The following is a 13,013-nucleotide window of genomic DNA, read 5'->3' as shown; positions in this document are numbered from 1 at the left end:
AACGATAACAGCACAAGCGGCGAAAGCACTTTAGAGTTTGAAGACTAGATCAGATAGGTGTGGCAACCTGTCAACAACAATTATATTACACATATTGTCCCTAATTTTGAATTATGGGTCGGACGTTTTCGTTTCCTACAAAGTAAATGACACTTAAGCTGTACATACATCATTTTTTAAATATATCATTGATATAAAAAAGACACCAAATGTTTTTGTTTATAATGAGTCAGTCCGAATTCTAGTACAATTATTAAGTTATTGAGGAATTCTTAAGCACTGTTTCAAATTATTACAGATGATTGGCAATAGATTCCCAAAACAACGGTATAAACTGCAAATAATGATCGCTCCATAGGCTTAGTGGTTAGAACGTCCGCCTCCGATGCGGAAAATCGTGGGTTCGATACCCGGTTGATTCCTCGGCCGAGTCATGCCGAGTCATACCAAAGACCTATAAAAATAGTATTAACAGCTGCCTCGCTTGGCGCTCAGCATTAAGCGGTTAGTGTTAGGACTGATAGACCTGGTGTCAGGATAATGTGACTGGATGGTACATGATGCATCATGTCCGCAGCATGATGCCCCAGTGCTAGATATCACTATGAACTCTCACTGCGTACATCTTAGCAATATGACTTGACGATTGTTAAAGTTACGTTAAAAGTCTACATCACACACACAGATCAACTACAACTGACATGGGGCGCACACTGTGTTTGTTGGGTGAGTAAAGGTAAGAAATCTACGTTTTTCATGCGAAATGGAAGACGTTTGTGGTTAATCATGGGGTTGGTGATGAGAAACTCATTTTCATTGTGTTTAAGCAAGGTAGTAAATATGGTTTTCAACAAGAGCAAAATGGAGAGTTAAATTCAATAGAGAGATTGCGATTGTATAGCAAGATTCAAACGATCTGAGTTGTCGATAGATTGTTTGAACACTTTACAGTCTTACTTGCTATACATGGTTAGAAATTTAACCTATCCCTTAAATGTAAATATAGGATAAAGGCAGTTATAAAATTATCTCCTATGTTGAAAGACTGTGCCCTCTTTGTGCAGAAACGGAAGATGAGTTTCACTTTGCTATTTTGTCCCAAGTATTATAGCAAGATAAAGGGATTTTTACTTTCATTAGTTTATTGTAATGTAAATCAGATCATGTTGTATACCATTATCCAGAGAATCAATGCTAATTATATTATCCTGCATAATTAGTTATGCATCTAGCAAAAGTGATAAAAGTTAGACAGCCATTGTGTTATCCTAAAGATGTTGTACCATATAATTAACGCATACATGTAATTTGGACCGGTGAACTATTTCACAAATAAAGATTATTGTTATTATTATTTATCCAGATGATGACGGCTCTTAAAGTAAGGGTGTGTAGTGAATTAATACATTGTTAATTACTTAAGACAACATGTGGCGAAGCGCTAATTATGCATGTTTTATGAGATTGTTTTTTCTCATAAACTCTTAGCCTTGCTAAAGGAGGTGTCACTCATAACCGTGTAGATACGGCTACCAACCATGGGGAATATCGCATGCGGAGGTACGGAGGGAACGACTGTAATGATGCAAGCCTCTTTGACGTCCGACGAAATGGACTAATTTTATTTAAATTCTCGACATATAAAATTACGTTCCAATATCAATCTACATACAATTAAATTTAGGATATAATATATACATATAAAACTACAATATTAGTTCACTTCCCAACATCATACATTTGTATAATTTCTGCCTTTTAGAATATAATACAGGTAGCTACATATCGAATAAATTCACGATAGCTAAAGAATCGAAAATTCAATATTTCAGATTATTACCGCAATTATTTAGTAGAAATAAATTTTACTGAATTTAAGCTAAAATACCAAAATATTAAACTATATTATTTAAAGAACATTTTATTTCTGAATTACTTATTGCTGAGTATGAAGTTGGTAGCAAACGTCGCCTTTTACAATCGTCAATAATATGATTACAAATAAATATAAGTTCTTCAAACAATTAAACTTTCCAAGAACAGTTAAAAAATATTTAAAAAATTCAATGTTGCAAATGTACCGATGATAGAGTGAACTCTTTCTTTACCATCTTAACATTAATAATCCCAATACTGTATAGAAAATTGTACGCATACGGTAGCTTACCTGTAATGATACAGGCCTCTTTGAGTTCCTACGAAACGGACTAATTTTGCCAAGCAATTTTTCTCGTTTCTTATACACAATTTCTTAAGACGCGACCAAATATGGTGATACGTATTATTTCTTGGGTTTCGCCAGAATCTCAAAATGAAGCATCTTTTCTTGCCAACTATTGTCTGGGTCTATATACGTCATCAGATTTTTCCATGAACACGTGAATCCTTAGTGATATACTTGACCGAAAGGAATTTGCTTATCTAACACTGCTGCTTCAGTGTTCTTAATTTGCATACTTTAGTATTATACCTTGTGTAGGATTGTTTTGATTTCACATAGAAAAACACAGTCTTTGTTGAAATAGTACACATTTATATTACAAGAATAAAAATTGACTTAAATAGAATTTACCGAAAAATTCCATCCTAACAATACCCTATGGGTCATTTGAGCCGAGTCCTTGAGGCTCGAAAAAATAATACATAAATGTACACAATAAGTAAAAGGTGAAAAGGTCAAATAGAAAAATGGTAAATGTCGATTCGTTATTGGCAATAAAAAACATAATCAGGTGACGCAACCGATGACATTTTCTCTTCCAGGATTAGAAGATGTCATTGATGCAGTTTTGGATAAACTCAGCCATGTCTTTTCAGTACTTTCGATTTAAATTCAGATTTCTGACAAATTAAAATTGGGCAACCGACCTAACATAATATCTCTTTTATAACATCACGTGGTCTTTACCAATAAAATTTATTGCCATATGGAATCAGAAATGCACCCGCTACTTATTGTGTTCATTTAGGTCATGTTCTTAGAGTTATACCATGGTCAACGTGTCTTGCATAAATGGATGGCATTATCATTTTTTCCAATTCAGTTGAAGACCACATCAAACATCTTGACTAATTTTTCATTCCTTACATGAAGAATAACTTGACACTCAAGCCTTCGAAATGTGTATCTGCAGTATCTGGAGTTGTTTATACTGGTCATACATTCTCAACAAAGGAATCAAAGTAGATGAATCTAAAATAAATAGTTTCACAGTTCTCTGTTCTTAAATACACAAAGAGTCGTTAGGAGTTTTCTGGCCTTGTGCAATTAAAATTTGCTTACGGTTATTCTACCATAGCAACAGCATTAAATAAATCGTTCACAAAAGACATTTCGTTCGCTTGGACAGATAAGTGTCAAGAAGCATTTGAAACTCCTAAGACAGCTCTGAACTCAGTGTCTATTTTGGCTTATTCTGATTTTAACAAACCATTTAGACTAACATGTGATGCTAGCGGCATCGCTGTAAGGTATATTTTTGTTTTCAATAGGAACTGATGACATTGCTTATGATAACAGAGCTTCTAACAGACGCTGAAAAGTATTCTTCAGTTACTGAACAAGAATGTTTAGCTGTTTGGAAGGTATCAGGACATATCATATTTACCTATCACATCAGAAATTCACTATCATTTCAGATCCCAAATCACAAGTGTGGCTTAAGACAGTAAAACACACTCTCACGTCGACACTACGAACAAACTGATAACACCCACCAGGAATCGAAGAAATCTCCGGATTAAATAGAAAAACAATTTTCAATAAGAGCAAGCTGTTCAGTCTATTTAGCAATACTTAACAGAAATTACGGTATATTACACTAATGAATATATCACAATCTTATTGTGCAGTACACTCCAATGATAGCCCACTTAGTTATCCTTCTTCAGAACTATCAGCTATCGCCCAATATCAGCGCGAGGCCCCTTATTTTAAGGATATAGATTTTTACTTAGAGAATGGAATATTACCAGAAAATACTCATCGTGCGAAATCTATTCCGTGTGAAGCAAGGCAGTATGAACTTATCAATGGTGTCTTACATAAGTTTTCCAGCCTCAAGCAAGACACAAAACTTCCTCAGATATACTCATAAAACAAGCTGCTCTGCCAACAAATTTGAGACACGACTTTCTTCTGTGTTATCACGTTTCAAAAGCACGTGGTTGTCATTTAGGTGTCCAAATAACATATCAAGCTATCAAACAAAAACATGTTTGGCCTAAAATGTATCAGAATGTGCATGAGTATTTACTAAATTACATCATGCTCTCAATGTCAACTCATTAAACGAGACAAATGTTCGAAAGACCACATTGTACCCATTGCCTCCGGAAGATGTATTTTCTCGGCAGCACAGGGACATTTTGTGTGCGCCAAAACCTTTGGACGGTTACCAGACAGTTCGTCACATTGATGTGAAGGCTTTCCGTGCGTTCTCAAACAGCAACGGAAATCGCGATTTTTATACAACGAAATATTAACACGTTATGATCCACCAGGACGAAACTGTTTGTCTCATATTTTCCGTGTTATATGTGGATTAATCCAGGTAACACGTCACCATACCAGTTCATATCATCTTCAAACCAATTCTTTGTGCAAGCGTGTGAATAACACAATCTTTATTGAAATGGTACACATTTTTAGTACAAGAAGAAAACATTGTTTTTAATACAATTTACTGCAAATTGCCATCCTAACAGTTGCAGTTGATGCCATTTTCACTAATGTTCTGACTGGGCATAAAACAGCAACATGTGCTCTACTGGTGAGAGTTATTCACTTGATCATAGTGAAACATCACTGAAACTAACCAACTGTAGAAAAGCATGACATGAAACTGACCACATTAACATGATTGCATCACAAATGTCAAACTCTGCAGATTACAAACGAACAGGTCTTGTATGAAAATGTAACACACACACACACAGATATATATATATATATATATATATATATATATATATATATATATATATATATATATATATATATATATATATATATATATATATCATCATCATCATCATCGTTGGCGACTCGGTCTCGAAAGACCATGCGAATAGCGCCCTTGGGGTGTTACCTGTCTCTGTTGGCAATGTCTGCTGTGGCTGTGCAGGCCTATACGTGAGTGACAGTCCCTACTGCAGTTGGTGCAGACATACTGGGAAGTCTGCATTACTGTGGTTGCTGTTGCGTTCTTCTTTCTCTTACGTTTCTCTGCCACCAACTGGCCTCTCCTCGCATCAGCGACTGATATGCCATTGTTTACCATCAGTCTCCAGGTGCCTCGGTCCTCAGCCAGCTCTTCCCAGCCATCGGGTGAAATGTTGCATGCCTTCATGTCCCTCTTGCACACATCTTTGAAACGGAGTGAGGGGCGTCCGACTCTTCTCATGCCAGTGGCCAGCTGTCCATATAAGATGTCCTTTGGCAGCCTTCCATCCTCCATGCGTCGGACGTGACCCAGCCATCGAAGGCGGCGTTTAATTAGCAGGGAGTACATGCTGGGGGTACTTGCACGCTGCAGGATCTCGCTGTGTGGAACACGGTCTTGCCAGCTGATTTTCAGGATGCGTTTTAGGCACCGTATATGGAAGGAGTTGAGCCGGCGTTCTTGCCTCATGTAGGTACTCCACGTTTCACTTCCATATAGAAGGGTGCTGAGAACGCAGGCCTGGTAGACTCGGACCTTGGTGTGCTCTGTCAGCGCGTTGTTTTCCCAAACCCTCTTTGTTAATCGAGCCATGATGGTGTTTGCCTTTCCAAGCCTTCTGTCCAGCTCCATATCAATCGAGAGAGTGTTTCTGATGGTTGACCCTAGGTAGGTAAAGTTGTTGACTGCTTCCAGGGTGACACCGTTGATTTTGATTGAAGGGGCAATGGTGGTATCTTGCACGCTGACATTTGTTTTTTCCAAGCTGATTGTGAGACCAAAGTGCGTGCAGGCAACAGCAAAACGGTCTTCCAGTCTCTGGAGGGCTTCCTCGGTGTGGGCCACAAGAGCTGCGTCATCTGCAAAAAGCATCTCCCTGATGAGCACAGCTCTCACTTTGGTCTTTGAGCGCAGTCGTGCCAGGTTGAACAGGCTCCCATCAGACCTGGTGTGTAGATATATGCCATCCGTGGACGTGTCGAAGGCGTAGGACAGGAGCAGGGAGAAGAAGATCCCAAAAAGTGTTGGTGCCAGCACGCAGCCCTGCTTCACACCACTGTTAATTGGGAAGGAAGTTGAGGATGATCCATCATACAGGACTGTTCCCTTCATATCTGCATGGAAAGAGATTATCATGCTGAGGAGTTTTGGGGGGCAACCGATCTTACTCAGAAGTTCAAAAAGGCCCTTCCTGCTGACCAAGTCAAAGGCCTTGGTGAGGTCGATGAACATCATGTAGAGTGGTTGACCTTGCTCTCTGCTCTTCTCTTGGAGTTGTCGTAGGGAGAAGATCATGTCTGTCGTCGACCTGCCTGCTCTGAAGCCGCACTGTGATTCCGGGTACACACGGTCTGCCAGCAACTGCAGCCTGTTGAGTATGATGCGGGCGTACACTTTACCAACAATACTCAAGAGCGAGATCCCTCTGTAATTATTACAGTCACTGCGGTCGCCCTTGTTTTTGTAAAGGGTCACAATTGTGGCATCACGCATCTTGGGGGACTACTCCTTCCTCCCAGCAGCGGCAAAGTAGCTCGTGCAGTGGTTTAATCAATGCTGGTTTTCCACGTTTGATAGCTTCGGGCGGGATGCTGTCACTACCTGGTGCTTTGTCGTTTGGAAGGCAGTCGATTGCTTTGCTGAGCTCCTCTAAGGTTGGCACTTTGTCGAGCTCTTCCATGGTGGGCAGATTCTTTATGCTGCTGAGGGCTGCATCAGTGACTGACGTTTCTCTGGAGTATAGTTCTGAGTAGTGCTCCACCCATCTGGCCATCTGTTGCTCACGGTCTGTGATCTTCTCTCCCGTCAGGGATTTCAGGGGAGCGACCCCTTTCACTGTAGGGCCTAGAGCCTTCTTGATGCCACTGTACATGCCTTGGATGTGTCCGGACTCGGCACTGCGCTGGATCCCTTCACACAGTTGTTGCCAGTACTCGTTCGCACACTGTCTAGCAATGCGTTGGGTGTTACTTCGGGCACTTCTGAGAGCAGCAAGCGTCCGTTCATTAGGGCATTTTTTGTAAGCTATGAAGGCTTTTCGTTTCTCCTCGATTTGTGGTTCCATCCTTGATAGGTGTGCATTGAACCAGTCCTGGCTGGGTCGTTCCTTCTTGCCAAACGTTGACATAGCTGTACTGTAGATGGCACCCTTCATGGCGTTCCACTTGGCTGTAGCGTCATACTCAGGCAGGTCCTGGAGAGCCTTGTTCAGGGCAGACACATACTCCTCCACCTTGGCAGGGACTAACATCTGTGCAGTGTTTATGCGAGGACATCCTTTTGGTTTTGTGCGGTGTAGCACGTGTGGCTGTAGTCGCACTCTGCTGCTCACAAGGGCATGGTCGGAGTCACAGTCTGCACTGTGGTAGGTTCTGGTGGAGAGGACGCTGTTAAGGGCAGAGCTCCTGGTGATGACCAAGTCGAGTTGGTGCCAGCGATGAGATCTGGGGTGTTTCCATGACACTTTGTGTTGTGGCTTACACTTGAAGAAGGTGTTTGTGATGCACAGGCCATGGTAGGTTCATAGCTCCAGCAGTCTCTGGCCGTTTTCGTTGGTCTTTCCAGTGCCATGATATCCGAGGCAGGTAGGCCAGGACTCGTGGTCCGCACCTACTCTGGTATTAAAGTCGCCGAGGAGGAATAGTGGTTCATTTTTGGGGCATGCTTTGATCTGTTCGTCCAGCTGCCCATAGATCTGATCCTTCACGTCTTCTGATGACGTGAGGGTTTTGGGGCGTAGACACTGATGATGTTGACAGGACCTGAAGTAGTGCTGAGGCGGATGGACAAGAGACGCTCAGTGCCCCCTGTTGGAGGTTCAACCGAGGCCAGGAGATTGTTTTTGATGGCAAAGCCCACTCCGTGCTGACGGGGCTCCTCAGGTTCTCGACCCTTCCAGAAGAAGGTGTAGTTTTCCTCTCTGAGGGAGCCACTAGAGGCGAGCCTGGTTTCCTGGAGGGCAGCTATGCTGATATTTAGTCTGGTGAGTTCTCTATCGATGATGGCCGTCTTTCTGGTGTCGTCCACTTCTCTGAGGTCGTCGGAGATGCCTGTACACATGGTGCGCACATTCCAGCTTGCAAATCGAAGAGCTGGAGTCTTCTTTATTGGTTTCTTGTTTCTTTTGTCTGGTGTGGAATTACCGTCTGCTTGTCATGCTGAACAACACACTGAGCTCCAGACACCCACTGGAGCAGGCAGACGATGGCGGGTCAACACCTTATTGACCGGGGGCTGCCCGGCTTGAGGCGGGCGATAGTTGGCCAGTGGGACACGATGATCCCTCCCGCCGTCAAAGCTGACCCGTGGCGCCCCTTCCCTACGCCAATCGGGTGGGACTTATAACCCGTAAACTGTCAGCTTCCGTGTTGTTTCCTCACTCAGTAGCGAGACTGGAGTGTCCTCTCCAGGGCGCAAGCCTGGGCGTGGAATATGGAGATCCTGGGCTGCCCAGACGTCAGGATCCCCCTCTCGTCCTTGCTGGTGGGGTCTAAAGGAATGCTGAGCATGACATTTGGCACCAGTTTGGATGCAGGAGCTGCCGGAAGGAGGTCGTAGTCGACCCCCAGCCGCCTTAGGGGCTCCACTCCTGATTTTCTGTCTGGGTTTACTCCCGTAGCCTTTCCTTCTCCCGAAGATATCCACAAGGCAGTGGAGCCATAATCCAATGGATGAGACTTGGTTGGTTTTGAATCAGAGTTTCCTTCTCCTAGATGAACTGCCTGACAAGGCTAACGAGCTTCATCTGCCCGGGTTTGGGGTCAGAGTTTCCCTTCTCTTAGACTGGTTGCCTGCCAAGGCTAATGAGCCCAGTCTGCCCACCCAGTTATACCGCCGGGTACTCGGTCGCGCAACACAGCAGGCTCTGTTAAAACAGGGGGCACCGCGTGAAGGTGCTGCTGTGGACACAATAGTGTAGGAGAGGCCATATGCAAGTAACCTCCTGCCCCGCAGAGCGAGACAGTGGTCCTGCGGCGATCACTACACCTGGGAAGGAGAGGCTATGAGAGACGCTTCACTTTCCTTTGGCAAGCGGGACGTCAGGCCCAGGCCACGCACCCCCCAATCAGCCTATACGTACATTTTTTCATGTATAATTTATCCCTGTCCAATATTATAGATAGTTCATAATTGCCACACACACACACATATATATATATGTAAGACAAACGTGTTTTAAAGAAATATAGAGATTTTAAAGTCCATAATGAAGGATATAAATGTACATCTAAACTAGAGTTAAAATAATGTAATGGCAATGGCAATTATGTACTATCTATAATATTGGACAGGGATAAATAATACATGAAAAATGTACGTCTAGGCTGATTTCGACAGACAAGAATAGAAGTAAAAGTCAAATGATCCTATTTACATAGTTGTATGAAATAGCTTAGATTTTAGCAGATGTACATTTTCAAATGTGATCAGTCCTTCACATAATCGTTTTATATAAATTAGGATTCAAAACATAGATTCAAAACATTACCTCGCACTGTTTGAACATTTTCAGATGTCAATTTCTGAAACATCAAGCGAGAGAAACAAATCTAACAACAGAATTGCCATCCTAGAAAACCACAATAATTTTCCTTTATTAGTATGTAACAACAAATGTGCACACATCACTGGCTAAGATGTAACATGTGAGTACAACATATAGATATGTCAAGTGAGAACTAGTGGAACTAACCCTCACATTAGTGTTACAGATTGCTTATGTTCCATGTTTCAAACTGTTCCTCTAGAAGTGAGTAGCACAGAACCAGTCTAACGATCTTGCAAAAGCCAAGTGAGTTTCATTGTATAATTGTTCGTTTTATGTTCATATATAATTCAGAATATCACATTTCAAAGGGATTATTTGCTGACCTTTCTTTGAGATAGTTAAACTTTACCAACACTCAGTATTGACAAGATGTGTAACAAAACCATTGTTCTTACCTCTTTCATGTTGTAAAGGAGCTGGTCTTTAAAGGTCAAGAGGTCAATTGGGTCCATATATCTGGGTCGTTTGTTAGTGGCCATAATCTCCTTCTTGAAATAAATAAATAAATACATTAAAACAACTAAAAATAATATATTAATAGTTCTGAGAAGCCCACCAATAGTGACATACACAAATAACATTTTGTTCTCCATTTTGCAATGAGCTGTGACACAATATACGGATAATAAATTACCTCGAGATGCATAGTTAACTGAGAATCCATTTCACAAAATTACATCATGCCCAACTTAGATACATTTTAAGGCTTAGAAAAATGTTAAAATTACCGAGTTTTAGGCGTAATATTCTCCAGAACTACTTTCAGTTCGTGCAAAATGTTACAAATAAAAAGTCAGTCATTTGGTATTAGTGTTTTACGGCACAGCAATACAGGAAGGGTATTTAGAGCAAAATAAATTACCCGTATCATCTCGGTAACGAATTTGGTCATCTAATATAAGTCACAGCAACCCACAATAAATTGCTCTACGTTGAACTTTAGGCTAAATATTAATGAGGCTTTGTCAGCAATTACCACTGGATATAAAAATGTACAAGTTGGGATCACATCATTTATTTTCTAACAAATATAGTGCAATGTCGTTCATTTTAATACAAATACCAAAATATGAAAACTGAAAAAACAATTGAAGATTTAAAACGTAATATCGGTAATATTTATACTCATGGGCGTATGACAGTATACAAAAAGTTCACACATTATTACCACAATTAAATGCTGCTGAATTCCATTGAACATAATAAGAAGTATACATAGATCGGAACCATACAGCCAATATTGTCCTGTCGTGCAGGTAAACTTTAATGGATGAATGCACATTTCATTAAAAGTAAATTTTGGTTGATAAATATACCGTACCGTGCTGTGTAGGTTATGTTAATATTGAGACTGGTGCAAAAAAGGATGTTGTGCTCCACTAGAGGCGCCAATATAAATCATATCAAGTTGATCATTCAGTGATCATTCAGTGGTCATTCAGTGATCTCCTTATCTAAATTACGATTACAACTTGGACAATCATTATATTGTCCAAACCGCACGGCCTATAAGATGTCATATGAATCCCGATGATAACTAACAATAAATCGACCTTGACTCCTGACTTCACAAAATAGCTAGTAATGTGTATGGAGCTGATCAACAACGCAGACGATATTTGAAGAAAACTGTTTTGTCTTCAATGAATTAAATGACAGAATGAGTCTACTTCTGTATTGTGACTTGAAAACGCAATCCTTTAATATTTGAGTTTTGTTGCATCGTCTAAAGATGGTAATATCGTGTCCTCAAATAATGTCTCTGTATAGGTCGAATACATTAGTAGCCCTTGGTTGTCTTTCTATGGTATATTAATGCAACAGAAACATTTATATCCCTTGGATAGCTTTGTATGGTATATAGATACAACGGAAACACTTATGAACCTTGTACATATTTGGTGTAATCATATTTTGTGAAATCTCCATTAACAGTAGACACTTAATGTATAGTTTTATCTGTAAAATTTTACAAGGGTGCATAATAACTGAAATGTACCTTAATACCTAGAGTTCAACCCCAACAGGTTAATATCTTTTGGTATACAATTTTTACTCAGGTCCGGGGCTTTTAATCAGACTCTGGACTCTTACTCAGACTCTGTGCGTTTACTCAGACTTAAGGTGTCCTCTCAGACTCATCTTTGTACTCCGGTTTTCGCAGACTTAAGGTTTCTTTTAAACTCAAAGCTTTTTCAGACTCAAGGTTTTGGGATCAGACTATGAATTTTACACAGACTCAGGTTTTGACACATACTCATGGTCTGTACTCCTTTAGGGTTTTGTCAGACTTAAGTTTTTTCTCGGACTCAAGGTTTTGATGCAGATTTGGGGTTTTGCTCAGACTGTGTTGTTATTCTGAGATAGAACTTTTGTTCCCAGACTAAGGGTTTTACTTGGACTCGAGGTTTTATTCAAATTCAGGGTTTTACTCATACTCAAGAGTTTGACTATAAACAAAACAAAGTTATAGTGATGTAACACAGTGGATTGTGCAAAGGCAGACGCGTCAGTTCATGTATAATATCCAAAATATCAATATCACGTTACTTCAACATTTAATTGTATATCTTTGAATTTTGAGCTTGTGTTTGAGTTCATGCTTATACAGATGGATAATTTTATAGGCCAGAAGGTAATGAATTGAGGCATTGGTTTGTATTCAGGTGTAAATTAGACCGGTATGGTATGGTACATTGGATCATGACCTTGCACTCAGGCTGAAATTTCGCCTGGAAGATATAATACATTACAGCATGAATTTGTATTCAAGTTTAAATATGGCCTGAGTGGTATGGTACATTTGAACATGATTTTGCATTCAGGTTCATCTTTGGCTTGGAAGATATAATACGATACAGCATGAGTTTATATTTAGATTCAAATTAATTATATGAATAGATCTTCTGCAAATAGACTTACAACACCATTACAAAAATAATATCAAAGAACGTTGCTTGTCGTATTTTGCAAATTGCATAAGGAGACTTCAAAGGCTTACTTTTTAATGAGTCTTATTTCTTTATCCCCCTCTAGTGTGTGCGTGTCTGTCTATGTGTATGTTTTATATGGTTCTTACGTGACCCTACTTGATCATCATCTACTTCTGGGAAATCAATGATCTGAGGCCGTGTCCCTGACACATGGAACAATACAATGATGGTTGCCAGGATAGACACAATTTTGAGTTCCATTTTCTGAAATTGGAAATAAAATATAAAAAAGTGAAAATAAACATATATATATATTGAGTTTACATGCTACGGAACTTTCACACAGATAGGTCACGCGATCTAAGATGG

General features: G+C 40.2%; 1 protein-coding gene across 1 annotated transcript in view; it reads right to left on the bottom strand.

Annotated features, from left to right (window-relative positions):
• Nucleotides 1-13,013, bottom strand: part of LOC149773769 (uncharacterized) — a 34,394-nt gene that overhangs the window by 10,039 nt on the left and 11,342 nt on the right. The window contains exons 2-3 of the mRNA XM_089946029.1: nt 12,801-12,908; nt 10,107-10,199 (exon numbers count right to left, since the gene is read on the bottom strand). Coding sequence (XP_089802155.1) covers nt 10,107-10,199; nt 12,801-12,905 — 198 coding nt within the window. The 5' untranslated portion in view covers nt 12,906-12,908. The remainder of the gene's footprint in view (nt 1-10,106; nt 10,200-12,800; nt 12,909-13,013) is intronic.

Source organism: Sinohyriopsis cumingii, unplaced genomic scaffold, assembly GCF_028554795.1.
Source record: "Sinohyriopsis cumingii isolate HCF-2022 unplaced genomic scaffold, ASM2855479v2 utg000576l, whole genome shotgun sequence".
Lineage (NCBI taxonomy): Eukaryota > Metazoa > Mollusca > Bivalvia > Unionida > Unionidae > Sinohyriopsis > Sinohyriopsis cumingii.
The sequence above is the reverse complement of the archived record's forward strand: the minus strand, read 5'-3'. Positions and strand labels throughout refer to the sequence as shown.